The following is a 22323-nucleotide window of genomic DNA, read 5'->3' as shown; positions in this document are numbered from 1 at the left end:
GAGAACCCTACACGGACCCTTCCCAGTACCTTTCCATGAAAACAAAACAGTGTTGCCCCTTCTCCTGGAAAGAGCATGACCATCTCGCACCCTCCTAATCAAAACTCTTTTGATTTTTTTCCATTGCTTTTACAAAAATATTGTATTCGTTTCTAAGTATTCAATTGCGATGCTGAATATGCTTTGCTTTTCAAATTGCACATACACCTCAGATTTCAGTACAGCCTCCTAGGGGAAATGGGCGGGGGGGGGGGGGCTAGACACACACACACATACTCACACACCAATCCTAAGGCTGGAAGGTCCAGCCCCATCCCTACCTAAGTCACCAGTAATGACCGTCCAGTCTGAACACCTGGGAGGCCGCTGTGGGAAGTGCTGCGTCCCTCCACTACTTACTACGGCGAGAACCCTAACCTCTGTGAACGTCAGAGGTTTGCGCGAGGATTTCATCCTGCTGATCTCGCTCCAAAGCGCTGTGCAAACGGAAGTTACTTGATTGTTGGGCGGCTCTGACTCTAAAACTGCATCCTCAGATCGCACCCAATCCTGCCTCCCCACAGCTTTTCTTGCTGATGCTGGTGAGGTGGGAGGCGAGAAGGGGCTTCTGGCTCGGGGGATTAAAAGCTGGGAGGTGGGTGCGTGAACCACGGGGCATTCCCCCATCGCTATAGCTACCCAGTCCTTGGTAAGTCTCACCACTGAGGCAAGGGAGCCCCAGGCCTGGTCACCTGTTCAAGCCCAGGGCACAGAGCTCAGGCGAAGGCGGCCTCAGCAGCCGCCCCTCCCCGGCTCTTCTCTCCCCTACTTCCCCCTCCCCGCCCGGCTGCGCGGGCCAGGGCACGCCCCTCCCCCAGTTTCACCAATCAACGTCCTGAGCGGCACCCGTGGCACTGGGGGGAGCGAGGGGCTCTGGTTGGCAGCCAATTAGCGCCGGGGCCCGTGGAGGCGCCTCGCGCGCCCCCTCCCAGAATGAAAGCCACCCCGCAGCTGGCGAGGCTGGCGCAGCGCGCTGAGCTCCAGAGCTGCGCGGCACGAAGCGGAGATCGCGCACTGCCCGCCCGCCCCCGGCGCGCCCGCCTCCGCTCCGCCTCCGTCCGGGGCGCGGGCGAGGTGGCCGGGGCGGGAGAGCGCGGGGGGCAGGACCGCGGCGGCGAGGCCCGGGGGCGGGGAGGAGCGGGGCCTGATAAAAGGCGGCAAGGCGGCCCCACCCCCGCGACAGGCCGGCGGGCAAGCTCCGCGCGTCCCTTCCGTCCGGCCCGCGCCGGCGGCGGGGAGGCGGCGCGCGCGGCCCGCAGCCCGCCCATGGAGGCTTTCCCCTGGGCGCCCCACTCGCCCCGCCGCGGCCGCGCCCCCCCGCCCATGGCGCTGGTGCCCAGCGCCCGCTACGTGAGCGCCCAGGGCCCCGCGCACCCGCAGCCCTTCAGCTCGTGGAACGACTATCTGGGGCTGGCCACGCTCATCACGAAGGCGGTGGACGGGGAGCAGCGCTTCGGCTGCGCCCGCGGCGGAGACAGAGACGGCGGCGGCGGCTCCCCGCCCTCCTCTTCCTCCTCGTCCTGCTGCTCCCCCCACGCGGGAACCGGGCCTGGCGCGCTGGGGCCGGCGCTGGGGCCGCCGGACTACGAAGAGGACGACGAGGACAGTGACGACCCGGGGTCCCGGGCCCGCTACCTGGGGGGCGCGCTGGAGCTGTGCGCGGGCCCCGCGGAGGCCGGGCTGCTGGAGGAGCGCTTCGCCGAGCTGAGCCCGTTCGCCGGTCGCGCCGCCGCCGTGCTGCTGGGCTGCGCGCCCGCCGTTGCCGCCGCCGAGGTGGCGCCGCGCGAGGAGCGGGCCCCGGCGTGGGCGGCCGAGCCCCGGCTGCACGCAGGCTCCGGGGCGGCCGCCGCCCGGCTGCTCAAGCCCGAGCTGCAGGTGTGTGTGTTTTGCCGGAACAACAAGGAGGCGGTGGCGCTCTACACCACCCACATCCTGAAGGGACCCGACGGGCGAGTGCTGTGCCCGGTGCTGCGCCGCTACACATGTCCCCTGTGCGGCGCCAGCGGCGACAACGCGCACACCATCAAGTACTGCCCGCTCTCCAAAGTGCCGCCGCCGCCTGCAGCGCGGCCGCCACCGCGCAGCACCAGGGACAGCCTGCCAGGCAAGAAGCTGCGCTGAGCCGGCCTGCCGCCGCGAGGGGCACCGCCTGGCGACTCTCGTCTTCGGTCTGCGCACCGTCTCTCCTCGCCGCTGGGGAGGCGTGGAGCTCGGCACAGGGTTCGGCCTGGGATGGCGTCTCTCGAAGCAAGCCGGCCATTCGGAGTCCTGTGGTTGCGACAAGACGCTAGCACCTTGAGTTCTCTCTCGTTTCGAGTTTGTGCACATCCGGACGGTGAAGGGTGTATCCCACTGACTGATGTGGCAACTAAATTAGAGGCGCTGTTTATTTACTGTATACGTCGACCTATTTTAGATGCGCATCGGTATGAAATTATCAATCTAATCTTGGATATTTAATTGTATTATTGGAGGCACTTTACTAGGTCTAGAATATTTTTTTAAAAGCCTCTTAATTGAACCTAAGACTGGCGATTTTATGGAATGTCAGCAAAATGACTTTTATTGTTTGAAGCAGTATTTCTTCGTTGTCCTTAATCAGTTATTCCAATTCCAGGTGAAGCAAGCCCCTGGTTGCATCAGTTTTGAGAAGTGAAGGTTTGTTGAGTAAACTTTCCAGTATTAATTTGGGTGGGTATTCCCCTTGTGGCTTCTGTCCTAGCTGGAGGTGTAAAAATGCACAATCTGTAGCAGGTAGAATACAGCTCCTTATTCTTTCATGTATCAGATCTTTTATTACTAAATTAGCAACTAGCATTTTTCCACCTTAAAAATTGTGCCGTTATAATCATATTGTGTATACACTTGGAAATGGTGCTGTTTAAAAAAATTGACTTGTGTATTTATACAGTAACAGTATATGAATTAATCTTGCCTATAATTTTGCTACTTGACTTGTCTATGCACCTACCCCACCCCCATTTCCAGTTCTTTAAAAACACTTCTGATACCAAGATCAAGAAGAATTGATCCTGAAGTCACTCAATTTCAGGGTTCCCAAATAGTTGAAAGCTCATACCAGCTGTTGCTGCTTAAACTAAATGGAAGATGAAATCTACACTCTGGAAGGTTAATGTAACTGGTGCTCAAGAAGGTTCCACTCTGGGCTGTCTGGCTTCAGGCAGTTCTCAAACCAAAATAAGCACTAATTACGGATTTGAGGGTTGGAGACAACGACCTCCCAATGTTCCGATTCTCACTGGAAGACCCCAGTCTGTTTCTGGAACCCCACCAGTTATCCATAAATAAGGTTAAACCTGATCCCTAAGCAAAGGTTCCTAACCACTACTTGAACTCCCACCCTCATTTTTAAACCCACCAAGTTGAATGCCGCACCATGACATGTAGCTATCAAGACAGGAGGCAAAAATGGAAATAAAAACGAGTTCACCTGAAACAAAAAATGTGTAACTATGAAAACACCAGCAAGAGATTTCGTCTATATAAAAATTCCAGTAGATGAGTTTAACTAGGTTGTTAGAGGTTAGACTGCTTTCATATTAGCTAACTTCTTCCAAATTGGCTTGAGCACTACTTTGAAAGTGGAATAGAGGCTGCGGTAAAGAACATCGAATGGCTTGTGAGCAAGCCCCTTCGGGGAAGGTACATCCAAACAAGGGCGAGGGGTGGGAGACCAGAATACCATTTCTTAGCGAGGAAAACCACTCCCACTAATCGAGCCCCAGGCCCTACAACTCCAGATTTGACTGGGCTTAAACTCAAGTTTTATCAACGCCATGTAATTCCTCTTTTGTTTTGCTAGAAAAATGTATCAGCTTAAATTAGTTGTGCTTTTGGGGTAGGTTTCGGGTCCATATGAATTCCTGTAACCCCTCCCACTGCTGCTCTACTTTGCAAGTCACTGTAATATAAACAATTCAGTGCATTCTTCAGGCCAGAAGGAGTAGGCAGGGAGCTACTTACATTTTAAAAAAGAGCCAAATTTGTCCAGCCATTGTGGCTCAGTGGTTGAGCATTGACCCCATGCATCAAGAGGTCACAGGTTCGCCCCTGGCCAGTTTGGCTCAGCGTTTAGAGCATCGGCCTGTGGACCAGAGACCTGGGTTCAGTGTCCGCAAAAGGCACGCACCTCAGTTGCAGTTTGTCCCTGGCCCCAGTTGGGGTTGTCTGGGTGTCTCTCTTCCTCTCTCCCTCCCGTTCTACCTGAAGATAAATGTGAGGTCACAGGTTCCATTCCTAGTCAGGGCACATGCCCAGGTTGTAGACCAAATCCCCAGTCGGGGGGCATGCAGGAGGCGGCCAATCGATGTTCTCTATCTCCCTCTCCCTTCCTCTAAAATCAATAAAGAAAAAAAAATTTTTTTAAATGAGCCAAATCAGTTTCCAGGTCCTAGGCATGTGGCTTAAATATATCTTCAGTATGCAAATCTCTTGGTGGGATGTGCCTAACTGGAAACACATTGAACGTGGAGTTTGTCCTAATATCAGGAGAGTATTGGGAAAGGTATCCAGAAGACCCTCACAACTAGTTCAGCCATCATTATGTTAATCCATTTAAAACACCCCATTATCACTGCCCCATGTTGCCTACTTTTCCAGCTAACATTAAAATATTGACTTATATGAACACAGACTATACTACTACTACCATTAATTTTCTAAAGATCTCTTATGAAAACTACACTAGCCACACTCCAATACTTTTTTTTTTTTTTATCCTCACTCGAGGACATTTTTCCATTTTTTGTTCAGATAGCGCGGGAGGGAGAGAGAGGAAGAGAGAGAGAAACATCGACGTGAAGAGACACATCGAGTGGCTGCTACCCGCACGACCAACCAGGGCCGGGGACAAACTGCAGCTGAGGTATGTGCCCTTAGCAGGAACCGAACCCGGGTCTCTCTGTACCGCAGGCCGACACTCCAACCGCTGAGCCAAACTGGCCAGGGCTCCAATACTTTTAAAATCAACATTCCAAGTCTTCAAATTTTCAAAAATACATGTGTGAAAAAATTATTTTCCTGCCCGGCCAATGTGGCTCAGTGGATTGAGCATCATCCCATGGAGTGAAGGGTCTCAGTTCAGTTCGATTCCTCATCAGGACACATGCCCTGGTTGCGGGCTCAATCCCCAGTAGGGGGCATACAAGAGACAGCTGATCAATGTTTCTCACATTGATGTTTCTATCTCCCTCTCTCTAAAAAATAAAAACATTAAAAAAAATTATACCACAAATATATGTACTGGAAAGAAAAGTTTTTAGTCCTAATTTTCTAGTCTGTTCTTAGCCACAACATGAGAAACATACCTTCCATAGTATCCCATGTGTCCGTTAGCCTTGTAAAATTATAGCTCTAGTCAAAATGGTCAAAGACAAAGCACAGGTAGTCCTTGACATAAAAAGACCCTGCACATAAGAGGCCTACTTCCTCTTGGTAGCAACTATGGACTACTAAATGGGATTGTATTTTGGCCACTGTATTAACAGTAATAGTATTCTCGTTTGTTAAAATGCAGTAGCCACTGGGAACATGTAAGATTTCTCTACACATTACTAAGTTGTTCAGCTTTGACACTTGTGGGAGAGAAAAGTGTGTGTGTGGGGGGGGGGGCGGGGGCGGGGCAGAGAGTGTAAGGCACTGGATCACAAAACCAGCAGTGACTTCCACCTTCATCCTGCTTTGGATTCTGACTACCAAGACAAAGCTTGGGAGAATAGTAAGGCTGGGAAAGGGTCCTGACAGAAAGGGTGGGCTTGCTGACTAGCCCAGACACCTAATGCATCTGTAACTCATCTAAACAACTCCGCTTAAATGAATCATCTATTGGGGCCTGCAATGTCAGTACAGCCCGGCTTTAATAACTTGAAGACTCAGAGCAGGTTACCAACTTCTTTTACTTGTTACAAAAGAAAAGGCCTTCTCCTCATAAAAAATCTTTTAAAGACATCTACTTGTTTAGAAAGCTAAATGTTTAAAAAGTGGTTTCCATCCCTGGGAACATCAAACAGAAAAGGCTGTATCTGATACCATTTAAGTAAAAAAGCATCAATACTCCCTCTTCTGGCCTTAGAGCTGTACCAACAGGAATTCTCACCACTACTCATTTTCAGAAATAATTAAAGTGCCTACAGCCAATATAAAGTTGCAACTAACTTCCGTGGAATTACGATTTTTCTCATTTCAATATGGTACACCTCCCCCGCCCCCATGCATATAAACTCACAGAGACCACAACATTACAAAGAAACTACGGGGGTCCACAATAATGAAGGAGGACATCTTAGGGGAAACCTAGCCCCATTTGCTTTACAGTATACTTAGGTTATTTGCTTCCATACTAAATACTAAGACATTTTAATGGCATAGTTAAAACAAGCTCAACTGAATATGCAAATTAACCATTATAAACTAAACACTTTAAATATTACCACAAATCAACACAAAAACAAACTCTGTAAGTATTTTATTTATCATTAAAGAAAAAACACAGCAGCAAGTTCTGTGTTGGCTTCAATAAGACCAAATAGTTAATCTTGAACACAGCAACTACACTCCAGGATTGAAGTCAACACAGTCGTTACTACAAATTACTTGTTGAAAGAATCTATCCTGAAGAGAAATGAAATTAAGAAAAAGAATTTAAACAATTCCTCTGAACCACACATTTATAAATATTGTCATATTTAAAATGCTCGAAAGGTATGAATTCCCCATTAATGGAAAAGCAGTTTGCTATTGGCAACAGAAAAAAATTCAGCAAAAGTTTAGCAAATGCTTTAAAATTTGAAAGCTGTAATGTAACTGTTTTGGATTCACACTTGAGCAGTATTGTCATTATAATAATGACTGCAGATTGCCTTATACTCACCTTTTTTCAAGTAAAATCTACAGAAAATCCCACTGTATCCAATGTGTATGTTTACTGCACTTACAGTGAACGTAAAAACTTTTTAAATATTTAGTTGAGAGGTATGTCTCAACTGTTAATGGTGTGAAAATTGTTTCAGCTCCCTGCTAACAGTCTTGAAATACATTTTCTATAACAGAACCTTACCTCATTCCAAATTAATATCAGATATTTCAAATTCAAAAGGAAAAAAGACCAGTTCTATACCAAGATACAGGTGCTACTCAATACCTGAAGAGTTCACATTTTAAATTTATTTTTTAGTTTTTCTTTTTTTGTAAACAAGTGATTGATGAAATAATGCCAACACCTTAAATTCCAGAAAATGGCATGGTTTCCAACCTTCTGTGGATACGGTGCATGATCAATCTATTATATAGGATTAATACAAGTTCATGCTTTTTGTGTTATGGTGAGACAACATTAAAGAATCCAATTTAGACTGGTTGAAGCACAAGTATAATAACCCTTGAATGTGATCAAACCTATGTAAGACATGAGTCTGAACCCATTATTTTGAGACTTAACGTCGTACTGTAGTCCACCCGTCTTCATCAGTCTCATTTTTAGTACGACGAAGAGATTCCCTATCTTTCTCAGCTCTCCATGAGGCCTTCTCTTTTTCACCTTCTCTTTCTCGGTCTCGGTCTCTTTCTCGATCTCTTGAAAGAGCTGGAGGAGGAACACGACGAGGGGCATCCCGCTCTTCCGCCCGATCATCTTTCCTGTCATCAGCACGTCTCCAGGAACTTGCTAAAAATTGTAATTAAAGGAAAGAGAGTAAATATGTACTATATTCTATTGGCTGAGACTAAACAGAACTTCAGCAAAAAGGAATGCCTCAAACCCTGTACTGAAGGTAACAATACAGAATTGCCATTTTAAAAATACAATAAAGCTAAATACATTTAAATAATTTTGATACATTTCCTGACAACCCTTTAAAGAATATACAGGCCAGTGGGTGTGGCTCAGTTGATTGAGCATCATCCCAAGGACTGAGAAGTCCAGGTTCAATTCCTGATCAGGGTACATGCCCAGGTTGCAGCCAATCGATGTTTCTCATCTCTCACATTGATGTTTCTCTCTCTCCCTTCCTCTCTAAAAAATCAATAAAAACATTAAAAAAGTAAAAGTACTTTTCTACTAAGTTTCAATTGTTAGTTTCAGAGAATGTTTTGTTTACACTTTGTACTAATCTACTACGACCTTACTTTTAAAGAACTGATAGCTTCCTCATTTACATAATCCAATTTAATTATTAGTCAACTACTATACTTTGCATTTAGAGATGAGCTAACTTCACAGAGCAACTGTTGACTCAGTTTATGATAACTGTGAATTCTAAATTAAGTAAATATCCACTGTCTTATTTTTGGTGTTCATATAAAGTTGTAAGACAGCCCTGGCCGGTTTGGCTCAGCGGTTGGAACGTGGGTCTGTGGTCCAGAGAGACCCGGGTTCGGTTCCCACTAAGGGCATGTACTTTGGTTGCAGTTTGTCCCCGGCCCTGGTTGGGTCGTGTGGGTGGCAGCTACTCAATGTGTCCCTTTCACATCGATGTTTCTCTCTCTCTCTCTCCCTCCTGCTCTGTCTGAATAAAAAATGGAAAAATGTCCTCAGGTGAGGATAAAAATAAAAAATAATAAAAATAAATAAATAAAGTAAGACAGCCTGGCCAGTGTGGCTCAGTGGTTGAGCATTGACCCATGCACCAAGAGGTCGCCAGTTCAATTCCTGGTTGGGGCACATGCCCAGATTGTGGGCAAAATCCCCAGTGGGGGGCATGCAGGAGGCGGCCAATCAATGTTCTCTCTCATCGATGTTTCTATCTCTCTCTCACTCTCTCCCTTCCTCTCTAAAATCAATAAAAAAGATTTTTTAAAATTAAATAAAGTTATAATTAAAATCCAAAATTCCCCAGAAGTTATGGTTCTCCAGTAGTTCAGCAGCTGTGTAGACAACTGTCTACCTTCTTCACGCTCTGATCTGAGAGGAGGCCCTCTACGGTCTCTGTCATCTCGTCTTTCTCTTAGATCACGACGATCATCTCTCTCACGTCGACGGTCATCTCTATCCCTATCGTCACGACGACTTGAATCTCTCCAGCTTGAAGTTTCCTCAGCTGGTCCTCTTCTCCAGTCACCTTCATCCCTGTAGCCATTCAAAACGACACGTTAAGTTATGGTGTTAGACTACATGGGTAATTATAGCGAACATATCATATGGTGCTCAGAGAGTTTATGAATATAACAGGGATAAACTCATCACTTCATCTCAATCTGATGCCTCAGGCGAAGCTGTCAATAAGAACATTTGGATGTGTGCTGGCCAACACAGAAGCCAGTATCCACATGTGGCTTCTTAAATTAACTAAAATAAAATCAAGAAACTCCCTCAGTAGCATTAACCATATTCCAAATTGTCAACAGCCAAATTTGACTGCTGGCTACCACAATGGACATTACAGAAAAAGGAAATTTTCATCCCTGCAGAAAACTCTATTAAACAGTGACGGTGTCTAGATTTAACAATACAAAGCCACTTTACCAAAAGCAAGGAAGAATTACCACTAGTTAAAGTAAAGGGACTTCAGAGACATAGAAAGGAGTACAGTTTAGACGGACAAACCTCAGAGGAGGGGGTTGGAGGGAGGGATGGGATAAACCAAAGAACTTACATGCATGTTATGTGTAACCAATGGACATAGACAACAATGCTTGGGGGGGGGGGGTGGGAGCAGGGTGTCTGGGGGCGGGGGGAAGGACAAACACTTGTACAAAAATAAACAAAAATTGCAAAACAAAAAAAAGTAAAAGGGTTTTCTGAAACCTATATAATTGTATCAATAAAGTCAATTAAAAAGTAATGGGGCTTTTAATAACTTAAGAGCAATAAAATTGATTGACCTAAACCACAGGGAAAAAGCAACAGCCTAGTAAAGATACCTGAACTTGTTCCACTACCAAAGAGTTACAACCTATAGACAGCCACACAGCTCATGCTTCCGTTTTCACACTTTGTTAAGGAACATTCAATTAGACAACCACCAAAATTCTTTTTTAAAAAAAGTTGATTCTAACAGATAAATTTGGGCAGGGGGAGGAATAAGGAGCACCATCTCTCAAAAATGATTAGGAGTCCACAGGAGTATGGTATGTAAGACAGCCCTAACTGTAACTCCACAAATAGTTTTAATTAGAGTATCAAACCTAGGTCGCCTGAAGCGATCCTCTCGATCCCCGTCTCTCTCTCTGTCCCTTTCTCTCTCCGGGTCCTTGTCATTCTCTTCACGATCTTGACTCTCTCTCTCTCTTTCTTTTTCTCTATCCCATTCACGTTCTTCTGGCGGTCTTGATTCTCGAGGTGGACCCCAACTCTCTTCTCTGGCTTTTTCTTTCTCTCTCCATCCACCTATTTTTAAATAAGCAAAAAGAAAAAAAGAAATGTCCACTCAAAAACAGATTGGCAACTATGAATAGAGAGGTCTTAATGTCAATATTAATCCATCAGCATTCTAAACACTAATTTAAGACACTCCAACCTCATTTAAAAACAAAACTAAAGCCACTTACCTCAATTCACAAGATCCCTAGCTCCTATTTATGACTACCTGTCCTGTTTCTTTAACATACCGGAACGTATGAAATAAGAAACTTATTAGCCTGGGTTGAGTGTCCTATATGCAGATACTTTGGGTATAAATAGTATTTTGATGGTAAACAACTCATTTAAGCAAAAAACTTGAAGGGTGAAGAGTAGGAGCTAGATCTCTGAGATAGTGCCCCAATTATGTGTGTTCATTTATATCCTGCAACATTTTCAAAACCTTTCTAACCAAAAACACTCTTTCCTGTCATATCCTACCCTCCACCATTTACTGCCAATGCAATCATGAAACAAGGATAAAACCTTGACCCTGCCCAATACCTCACACTTATCCAGGGAATGTCCAAATCTAAAAACATTTTTTATTTATATATGTGTACAAAGAGGCCAAAGGCAACAGAGATGTCAACGAAAATGGATTATAGTCGTAAGGTTAATAATTATTATTGCTGTTAGCATTTGTATTACCAAGTGCCACAGCACTATTCTAAACTCTGTACATTAACTCATTCAATCCTATCCATTGCTCTAAGCTAAGTAGATTTCATACTTACTAATTTGTCTATATGCTAAAATTTACTTTTACCTCCAAAATTAATACTCAAGAACTTTTACAATTATTCACAGACATGTGCAAAGTGGCAAAATATGTGAGTCACCTGACGAGTACATTCTCAACAGAGTGAATAAGGCAACACTGTCTTCTTGTTACATATCTATTACAAATAAATGTCCTTTTGGAGGTCTAGTTAGTGCCATGTTTTTGCTTTTTTGTGCTTTCGGTTGATGGTTTCACTATTTAAAATGGCCCCAAAGCATCAGGATTGAAGGGTTCTCCAGTGTTCCCAAGCATAAGAAGGCAATGGATAGGAGAAAATACATGTGTTAGATAAGCTTCATTCAGGAATAAATGACAGTGCCTTGGCCATAAGTTCATTGTTAATGAATCAATACTATATATCAAATAAAGTATCTTAAAATAGAAATATAAAAAACAAGTTATGTATTGACTAGGTGACAAAACCGTTGTGATCAGAAGGCTCACGGTACCCTTGTATTTTCCCTAGGGTATGGGAAAGTGGCTTGCCCAATGTCACAGTTAGACAGTAGAATGAAGTGAGACTAGAAATATGCAACAGAAACCACTGTCGGTAAAGGTAAGGAAGCTACTCACTTAAACCTGCATTTAGAACAGATTACACTGGTTATTGCACTCAAATCAGGGATGGGAGAGACAGCAGAGATCATAATAGCAAGAGTTCAAAGGAAAGAATGAATGGTGGTGGCCCCAAATACGTGCAGGAGGAATAGAAGTAGGTGGGGCTTAAGGAACATTGACAAGGTCGAAGGGAACTAAATGAAAGATTTAACTTCAAGAATAAATGCAAGAGCAAAAAACTGCCAGAGGTACAGCTTAGCTTATACAATTAGATGGAAAGTGGTACCCTTGAAGAGAAGGAGGTGTCTGTATGTATGTGTATGTGTAGGGTATTTGCATACGAAGTCAGTTTTGACAAGTTGAGTGTAAAGCGTCAGTGACACTTCCAGGTAGAGATGAGCCGTGTACAGTATGCAGTTGGGAACACCAGGCCTGAAGGTAGAAGTCATCTGGAGAAGATGATAAAAGTCTCAGACTTGTATACAACTGCTTAACAGTAAAGTATGAAAAAAGATAATCAGACCTAGGACTGACAAACAAGGAAATGAGCTCTTACTATGAGTATAATCCCATGGTTGGCAACAATACAGACAAATATTTAGTTAGGTGCACTTTGCTCTTCATTATTTATTACAAGGAGGCTGGTCCAGAACAGAATCTGAAGAGCAAGGACACTTAAAGTATAGACACAGGAAGAAGAGCACTTAAAGAAGCAATCAAAGAGGCAAACAAGAAACAAAGCAGAAAAAAGGGTGAAGTTAATTTGTTTTGGTGTGTGGGATATTAAAAGTAAGCTTTGCCCGGCTGATGTCACTCAGTGGTTGAGCGTCAACCCATGCACCAAGAGGTTGCAGTTCGATTCCCCATCAAGGGCACATGCCTGGTTTGTGGGCCTCATCCCCTGTGGGGGCGTGATGGAGGCAGCCACTCAATGTTCTCTCTCATCGATCTTTCTCTTTCTCTAAAATAAAGAAAATATATTTAAAAAAAAAAAAAAAGTTTTGAAATAAGTCACTATACAGATACTCAAAAAAAGATAAAAGACCAGTTTATCTAGAAACAGGAATATAGACCAATCTGTCATATATATATTAAAAACGTCTTTTCCAGTTGAAAAATACTTAAGTAAAAAATAATAATGTAGCCCTGGCCGGTTTGGCTCAGCGGTTAGAGCGTCGGCCTGCGGTCCGGAGAGACCCAGGTTCGGTTCCCGCTAAGGGCACGTACTTCGGTTGCAGTTTGTCCCCGGCCCTGGTTGGTCGTGCGGGTGGCAGCCACTCGATGTGTCCCTTTCACGTCGATGTTTCTCTCTCTCTCTTCCTCTCTCTCCCTCCCACTCTATCTGTACAAAAATTGGAAAAATGTCCTCGGGTGAGGATAAAAAAAAAAAAATGTAGCCCTGGCCAATTTGGCTCAGCAGTTAGTGTCAGCCCAAGGAACAAAGGGTCGAGGGTTTGATTCCCAGTCAAGGGCATGTACCTGGGTTGCAGGTTCAATCCCTGGCCCCAGTAGGCAACCAATTGGTATATCTCCCTCACATCGATGTATCTCTTCCTCTATCCCTGCCTCCCTTTCCCTTTCCTTCCCTCCCATCTTAAAAAAAAAAAAAAAAAATCAATGAAGACCAGAGCCAGTGTGGCTCAGTGGTTGAGAGTTGAACCATGCACCAAGAGGTCAAGGGTTCAATTCCTGGTCAAGGCATATGCCCAGGTTGTGGGTCAAATCTCCAGTGAGGGGGGACATGCAGGAGGTGGCCAACTGACGTTCTCTCTTGTGGGTATTTCTCTCTCTCTCTCCCTAAAATCAATAAAGAAAAAAAATTTTTGCCCTAGCCAGTTTGGCTCAGTAGTTCAAGCATCAGTATGCAGACCAATGAGTCGTGGGTTAAATTCCAGCCAAGGGTACATACCTTGTTGCAGTTTTTCCCTGGCCCTGGTCAGGTCGTGCAGGAGGAAACCAGTCGATGTGGCTCTATCACATCGATGTTTCTGTCTTGCCTGTCTCTCTCCCCCTCCCCCCCCCCCGCCCCTTCCCTTCCTCCCACTCTATCTGAAGATAAATAGAAAAGTATCCTCAGGTGAGGAATTTAAAAAATAATAATAATCCAATCTGATTTTTCTGAACCTGAGAATTTTACCTGGCTTAACAAATGGTCTCCAAAGACCAGGTCTTGAGTCCTCGCCCCTTCTGCTGGGAATCCGATCATCATCCGTCCGTCTTGAGACCCGTTCATCATCCACGTTTCTCCAAGAACCCCTGTCATCATCTGCACTGCGCCTGGGGATTCTATCATCATCAGCGTTCCTCCATGGTCCTCGCTCTTCATCCAACCCACGCCTGGGACCACGGTCATCATCTATGGCCCGCCTGGGAACCCGGTCATCATCCATGCCTCGCCTGGAACCCCGGTCATCATCCATGCCTCGCCTTGGACCCCGGTCATCATCAGCATTACGCCAGGATGACCGCTCATCATCAGCACCTCCTCGCCGCGGTCCCCGGTCCTCATCCATACCACGTCTTGGTCCTCTGTCCTCATCGGCTGCCCGCCAATTTCCTCTGTCCTCATCCAGTCCTCGTCTAGGTGGTCTGTCATCATCCACATGACGCCAGCTTCCCCTGTCTTCATCACCAATTCTTCTGAGAGGCCTGTCATCATCACCGATCCGTCTGGGAGGCCTGTCGTCATCACCGATCCGTCTGGGAGGTCTGTCATCATCACCGATCCGTCTGGGAGGCCTGTCTTCATCATTGATTCGTCTGGGGGGCCTGTCATCATCTGCATTACGCCAAGAATGCCGGTCATCGTCTGCCCCACGGCGAGAGAACCTATCTTCATCAGGACCACGTCGAGGGCCTCTGTCATCATCCATGCCCCGCCTGGAAATCCGATCATCATCTGGTCTAAGAGAAGATTCTCTCTCTTCATCTTCCCCCAACCGCCTTGGGCGATCTTCATCTCTTCTAACAGGCCTCTCTTCATCTCGCCCTTCTCCACGTCTCCACTCTCTACAGAGCAACAAGCCAAACATCTTTGAGAGTAAATTTTTTTAAAAAACATATTGTCCTTTTGGTAATTATTTCACTTTAAAAAATCACTTCAGTGTAAATTCATTAAAACCTACTCCCAAAATATGTTCTCCTAATAAAATGAAAAGAAAAATGTTATGAGCTGTTCACTCTTACTCTAACTTCAATACTATTCCAGAACTCATCTCTCAAGATGTTTAAAAGAGTTCAGTAATTACAGCAGCGTTGAAGTAAACTATGAAAAACATTGCAGCAAGAGGCGTGCACACAATTCTTCCCAGCTCTCCTCTCCCCACCGCTACAAAATAAACCAAATTAGCCCTGGCTAGTTTGTCTCAGCAGTTAGAGCATCAGCCCACAGACTAAAGGGTCTCGGGTTCGGTTCCCAGGCAAGGGCACATACCTGGGTTACAGGTTCAATCCCTGGCCCCTGTCTGGGTCATGCGGAAGGCAACCAGTCAATGTATCTCTCTCACATCGATGTTTCTCTCGCTCTCTCTCTCGCTCTTTCTCTCTCTCTCTCGCTCTCTCTCTCCCCCTCCCTCCCTTCCATTCTATCTAAAAACCAATGAAAAAATATCTCTGGTGAGAATTAACAAGAATGAGTAAATAAATCAGTTAAGTAAACCATGTTAAAAAACCAAAACTAGAAAACTACCAATAAGATATTAACAGAACCTATGATCAGTTGGTACCATTTTTCTTAACTCTACTTACTTCTCTGGTGGGCCTCTTCTCCACTCAGAATCTACTTCAGGTCCTTTTCTCCACGTGCCTTCTGAATCTCTATCTCCCCAACGAGAGTCCTACATTGACCAAAGTAAGACGCACTAAATCGACAACAATTACTATAACTACTGGTATTATCATTCAAACATTTCTGTGTTTATATTAAATAACCTTAAGTCTTTAAATATAAGTTTTAAAATTGTTTCTCTTTTAACCTGAAATCAGACTGACAGTAAAATGAAACACATTCTCATGTGTTCTGGGTGGCTTTATAAACTGATAAAACACTACTTGAAAGCATTCTGGCAGCATCTTCCTGAAATCATTAAAATGTCTACAGATTGTCTTGACCTAGAAATTCCCTTTGGAGATTATATGACAAAAGCCGAGTGTCCCACAGTGCCTATTAAACAGAGCTGGAGCAAATGAAATGTCTAATAGAGGATGTTTAGATTAACATTTCCCCCTTCAAAATATTATGCTGTCAATAAAAATTATGGAGAGGTTGTGGGAGATACTCAATACCTTTAAGGTGAAAATATAAATGCGGCACAACCTCTGTAAGAAGCAATGCATACCATTTCAATCACAAACACCACTGACATAGCTTGACTACTCCTACACACGTAACCGAAAGCCACAAGCAGAAAAGACTATAAAACAAGCTCTAGGGATGGGGATGGAAGGATTAAAATAAAAACCTAAGACACTGAGAATAACTATAGTCACTCGTAGGTGAATATGAGAATTTTAATTTAAAATGTAAAGTGTCTTGGCAACAAAACCCTTCAACAACTAGCAATAAGCAGTGAAGGACAAAAATGGCCAGATGATAAGTCATTTGCCATTATCGCTACTGACTCTGAGCAAGCTTTTAAAATGGGATTGTTCTAAGAGACTTTCACCCAAGTGAACACTGTGGGAAAAAATATGAACTCAACTGTCAATGTAACTTGTGGTCACTCTAATGGAGGGAATGTCCACACCCAGAAGACCACATTTCTCCCACCCTTCATACTTACCCTGCAAATTAAAATAAAGAATTCAAGTTATGAGGATTTAATACAAATATTAGAACCTCAAAAGAAATTTTTGGGGTGGTTATGAGAGCCATTAAGCAAACAAAACAAATTCTAATAAATTAATATGATTGCCAGAACCTTTCAAGTTACTTGGTAGATCAAACAGCAGAATAAGCCAGATATGAACATAAAAACTAAACAATCTCAGAAACCCAGTTACAAAAGGACAAAGAGTTAAAAAAAAAGAAAAGTGAAACATTAAGAGAGATAAAGAACAGAACTGTGAAAGGCCAGAATAGAGAAAAGGAGAAAAAATTTTTCCTAAGTTAAGAAAATTCAATCTTCTCAAAGCTCAGTAAATTAAATCCTCTGACTGAAAGGTTACATGAGCCAAAAAGGATGACTCATAAATACCACACTTAGGCACCTAAACATAGTCTTAAATTCCCTTCACCCCAAACAGAGAAAATTCTATAAAAGCTTCCAAGGAATAAAACAGAGTATCTACCAACCAAGACTATTATCAAGACCTCCACTCCAACGTGTACTAGAACAGTGAGCACGGGTCTAAGTCTCTGAGGAGGATTTTGAATTGGTCAAATCAATGTTCAACTGTGAGATAAAAACAAAAACCTCTTTTGAGACACGCACAAAGACATTCTGAAAAAAATTAAGAAAATAAATAACAAAATGAGAAAAGTTATCTGCAAAGGGGGAAAGATGATACAATATAAACATATTTGAAACTAGATCATGTTTGCCAATATGGTTGTAAAACTTAACTGAGTCCTGAAATAGAGAACACGTTTTAAATGCTCTGGAGAAACTGCAATAAAACATAAATAAAGGTATGCTCAGAATTTTGTTTTGTTCTGAAGAGACAGAAGAGTTCTCAAAATTTACAGGCTGTTAAATAAAGTTCACAAAGATCTTGGGAAACATTACTGGTCATCACTAAAAGAACAAAGAAAACAAAATCTTAAGTTTGGCTTAAAGAAAAGAAGAAATGGCAGGCACATGGAAGTAAATAAAAAGCTCCAAACCATATGTTAGGAATAAAACAAGCATATAATAGTTACCATAATATAACAGCTCTGGTTTCATACATACACACAGAACTTTGTGCCCAAGAATATTCAGAACCTGACCATGTTTTAGAACACAAGGGAAAAACGTACTAAATTTAAAAAAATTAGAAACTATACAGGTTACAATCAACAACAAGTAAAAATAGAAATTAGTAACAAGAGTAACAAAATTAAAAATCTATCCACATACAGATAAAACTGAAACTGAAGACTACACAGTAACTTAGCAGTGGTTCCTCCAATAAAGATAAGGGCTTGGAAAAGGTGTGGCAAAGATAAAGGAGTGAAGAAAAGGCAGGCAGAGAGCATGCAGTAGATGTCACAGTCATAATAAAGCATAGAACTAGCTCTGACTGGCTAATAAAAAAAACGATGCAGATGAAGCTAATGAAAAAAACAGTGAACATGCAAGGCCTTGCTTGACTAAGGCATGTTTTAACCTTTGGTTCTGAGTAATGAGTACCAACCAAAGGAAGGTCTGAAACCCAAGAGCAAGTGAAAAATCACTCTTAGGACAAGTACAATAATCCACTGCCTATAAAAATCTCAGCTTCACTAATATAAATTTAACTTTCTCCCCTTAAGAACCTTCTGTCTTTGGGAAGACAAACAATACCAGACTTTGAGAGAGATGAAATGTAATCGGTTTAAAACACCAAGTCCAGACATTGACACATACACTAACATGTATGTATCGTGCCAGAGGATGGCTGATAAACCGAAGTCATCCCAGGGAAAACAATGTCTATATACTCACCTTTCTAGAAAGTGGATCATCACCAAGCCTTCTCTCTTCCTCTCTACGACGCTCCCTTTCTTCAATTTCCAACTCCCTTTGGCGTTTTTTCCTTTCTACTTCTTCTAACTTCTTGACCCGCTCCTGATATTCTCGAAGCTCTTCCTCACGTTTTGCCCGTTCAGCTCGTTCTCTCTCTTCACGCTCTGTATGATGCATTAGGTTAGAAAGTTTGCCTCCTATCATACCTTTCCCTTAGTGCTAGGTCTACTTTTTTGGTATTAAATATGCAGCAGAATATAGAAGTAAGTCCTTTTAAAGAATTTAAAAATAGCTTACAATCAGCTAAAGGGCAGAAGATAGTTGAAAAAATAAGTATTATGCCACACATCATTAATAGTTTTGTAATGACTTAACACATTGCCTACCGCATAAAATCTAAGACATTCGCCAGAGAACGCACGTTTTTGGGCAAACTGCACGTTAGGTTCTGAGCTGCACTCATTTGAACCAGCAGATATCCATTCCCTAGCTACTTCAAGAATATAGAACGGTGTGCTGTTTTTTGAACTTCGACCCTCAGGGCGAAGAGTCACAAGTACAATAATCCTATATCACCCCAAGTTTCAAAAACTGGAATAGCTAATGCAAGTGCAAACCCGAGTTAACTCCTGCGCGGTCTGCAACGTTTGGGCAAGAAAACACGAGGTAACTCGTGAGCGGTCAAAAATGTGTTAAGACGATACTAGAAATTCCTCCCCCAACTCTTGAGCATCTGTGATACCAGATAAAGATCACATGACAGACTTCATCTGACAAGTAATCCTAACTAAATATTAACTACATAGAATACAGTGATAAAATTTTAAAGGCAGTATTAATTTTTAAAACACCAAAAATGTGAAATTCAGCTGGTAAGACATAACACCTTCACATACAACAAATTGCAGACAACTAAGTTAAGATCTCAGAACCTTAGAACTAGTTAGTTGCAGTTTATAAGACAATGATCCCTATTCCTCAATTGATTTATTTTCTAAATAAGACCGCTATAAACTGACCTAATATCAACTTTGTGTTACTGTAACCTCCAATCTTGGTCTACACTTACCTTTTAGCATCTGCTCTTCTGCCCTCCTCTGCTCCTCCTCTTCTTTTTCTCTATAGTAGGTTATTCTGCGTTCTTCTTTACGTTGCCTTTTACGGTCTTCTAATCGATTATGCCTTTCTTGTGCTAATCGCTCTTCAAACTGTTTAAGTTTTTCCTATATTTGGTTACCCCAAATTAAAAAAAAAAAAAAAATCAGATTTTTTTGGAGAGCTACAAACTAGCAGTGAGTTTGTTTTATTATCCTCGCCCGAGGACATTTTTGCATGTATCTTCAGATACAGCAGGAGGGAGAGAAGAAGAGAGAGAAAAACATCGATGTGAGAGAGACACATCAACTGGCTGCCACCCACACAACCCCAACCGGGGCTGGGGATGAATCGCAACCAAGGTACATGCCTTTAGTGGGAACCGAACCCGGGTCTCTCTGGTCCGCATGCTGACGCTCTAACCACTGAGCAGAATGGCCAGGGTACTAGCAGTGAGTTTTAAAGTTTACAAAAGCATTGCAGGTTCCTTGGAATCATAAAAAGCAACCTTCAAGTATAAAAACCAAAATTTCCAAATGACTTAAGTTTCTCTCACATCCAATTTCCAAAAATTTAAATTGTTGACAATATTAACTGGGCCTGTCACCACACAAACTAAGCTTAATGATTCAATTAGAATGTTAAGAGCAGGACACTTGATTTTTTTCTTCCTGAATTAAACAGCAAACCAAAGCTTGTATCAACAGCAAATTTTATGCAGCCCACCTTAACCTTCATTAAAAGTGCTGGTTGACTACTATTTAGCTGAGGAAATATTTACAAGAAATTTTCTATTAAAATATTATTTGAATAAATTATGTATGTTACCTCAATACAGCAAGGGCAACTGTGTTAAAAAAAAAATCCTTAAGGCAAAAAAAAAACCTAAAACTCTAAACATTCCCCTTCACCTCACCTCATAAACAGATTGTCGTGCTGCCTTGAGTCGCGTTACAAATAAATCTCTGTCTTCAAGCATTCGTGACATTCGATTCTTGTGTTCAAGAGCCTTTTCACGTTCTAGCTGCATGGTAGTTATCTGCAAATGCATAATACAAAGTTAAGTTTTCAAAGCATTCATTATCTGATTACCAATTTACCCCAAATCCTGACATATTTTTGCCAAGTTACAAGCAGCTCTTGTGCCCTGTCCACCTTGCCACAAAAATGAAAGATGAACTATCATTCGGGCCAACAGGACCCTAGGAAGGCAATCAGGGAAACGGGTACAGGAGTCTCGGGGCATCTGTAAGAAACCATTTTTATTCAGGCCCACAATATTACAAATTTTATAAAGAAACAACTACGGTGCATATGATAAAACAAAAAAGTAATAATAAAGCATTATGACTGAATTATTAAAGGCATTTCTTCCTTAAAAACAACTGGAGGTTCAGGCAGGAAGAACTATTGATTTAAGAAGGCTTTTCCTTTTGTGCTCAAAGTGAAAAAAATGGAAGGCTTCAGGGAAGAGAGAGCAAATCATCTAAAATATTTTATTTGATCTGTAGCACGTTCCTAATTTTACATATTAAAAGAATTATCACAAATATTTCAACTTCTAAAAAAAAAAAATTGAAAGAACTGGCAATACTAGTTCCAGAATGACAACAATCCCCCAGAATCAAAAAGGAGCTGCAGACCTGACCAGTGTAGCGCAGTGGTTAGACTGTCAGCCTGAGCAAGGAAAGAAGAGCTCAATTACTGGTCAAGGGCACATACCTGGGTTGCAGGCTCAATCCCCGGCCCACGTGCAGGAGGCAACCAATTGATGTGTCTCTCTCACACTGATGTTTTTCTCTCTCCCCAATCCCCCTTCCCTTCCGCTCTCTCTAAAAATAATAATAATCAACAGAAAATATCAAATGAGGATTATACAAAAACAAAGATAAGTGGCTGCATTCTCCACACTGCAGTCCCCTCAAATGTACACTGTCTCCTGCCTGTGGTTACTTTATTTTAACCAGAACAAGGTCACCTACTTTTAATACAAATATGGCCAATACTAGCAAGCCTTAACTTTTGTATCATTAGGTAAATGCAGACTATCAAAACTATAAATGGAGCGGTCACAAGACAACATATGATTCCATTACATAAAATAATCAAAATAGACAAATCTAAAGGCAAAAAGATTAGTGGTTGCCTATAGGCAAGTGGTGGAAAGGACACAAGGAGTAACTGATAATGGGTACCAAGTTTCTTTTGAGGTATGTTCTAAAATTAGATGGTCGTACAATTCTGTAAATAATACTAAAAACCATCAACTGCACACTTTATTTTTTTTAATCCTCACCCGAGGACATTTTTCCATTTTTTTGTTCAGATAGAGTGGGAGGGAGAGAGGAAGAGAGAGAGAGAGAAACATCAACGTGAAACGCACACATCAATTGGCTACCTCCCGCACGCACGACCCAACCAGGGCAGGGGACAAACTGCAACTGAGGTATGTGCCCTTAGCGGGAACCGAACCCGGGTCTCACTGGACCACAGGCCAATGCTGTAGCCACTGAGCCAAACTGGCCAGGGCTCAACTGCACACTTTAGATAGGTAACTTACATGGCATGTAAATTCTGTATCCATAAATCTATTTTTAAGAACTGAACTTTCCTTTGTATTTTACAAGTTTCACTTTCTATCTGCCCACCAATCTGTTAGTGTCCAGCCACTAAGGTATCATTTCTGGCAAAAGAATGCAAAATAAATCAATTTTGGCCCTGGCTGGTGTGTCTCAATTGTTAGAGCACTAGCCGACACACCAAAGGGTCGGGTTTGATTCCCAGTCAAGGGCTTATACTTGGGTTGTAAATTCAATCCCTGGTCCCAGTAAGGGTGCATGCAGAAG

The 22323-nt window shown here is 43.0% G+C and overlaps 2 protein-coding genes across 3 annotated transcripts in view; one reads left to right on the top strand and one right to left on the bottom strand.

The window, feature by feature from the left end:
• Positions 1-1305: 1305 nt before the first annotated feature.
• Positions 1306-2160, top strand: NANOS1 (nanos C2HC-type zinc finger 1). Its single transcript, XM_036265684.1, has one exon. The coding sequence runs from the start codon at positions 1306-1308 to the stop codon at positions 2158-2160; it is 855 nt and encodes a 284-aa protein (XP_036121577.1).
• Positions 2161-6516: 4356 nt separating this feature from the next.
• The window catches only part of EIF3A (eukaryotic translation initiation factor 3 subunit A), a 39734-nt gene continuing 23927 nt past the window's right edge, over positions 6517-22323 (bottom strand). For both annotated transcript variants that reach the window (XM_036264959.1, XM_036264960.1), the window contains 8 exons: positions 20394-20516; positions 19452-19605; positions 18362-18546; positions 15483-15571; positions 13873-14744; positions 10180-10381; positions 8940-9121; positions 6517-7720 (listed from right to left, as the gene is read on the bottom strand). In XM_036264959.1, coding sequence (XP_036120852.1) covers positions 7491-7720; positions 8940-9121; positions 10180-10381; positions 13873-14744; positions 15483-15571; positions 18362-18546; positions 19452-19605; positions 20394-20516 — 2037 coding nt within the window. In that variant the 3' untranslated portion in view covers positions 6517-7490. The remainder of the gene's footprint in view (positions 7721-8939; positions 9122-10179; positions 10382-13872; positions 14745-15482; positions 15572-18361; positions 18547-19451; positions 19606-20393; positions 20517-22323) is intronic.

The sequence above is a fragment of the Molossus molossus genome, unplaced genomic scaffold (genome assembly GCF_014108415.1).
Source record: "Molossus molossus isolate mMolMol1 unplaced genomic scaffold, mMolMol1.p scaffold_m16_p_17, whole genome shotgun sequence".
Taxonomy (NCBI): domain Eukaryota; kingdom Metazoa; phylum Chordata; class Mammalia; order Chiroptera; family Molossidae; genus Molossus; species Molossus molossus.
The sequence above is the reverse complement of the archived record's forward strand: the minus strand, read 5'-3'. Positions and strand labels throughout refer to the sequence as shown.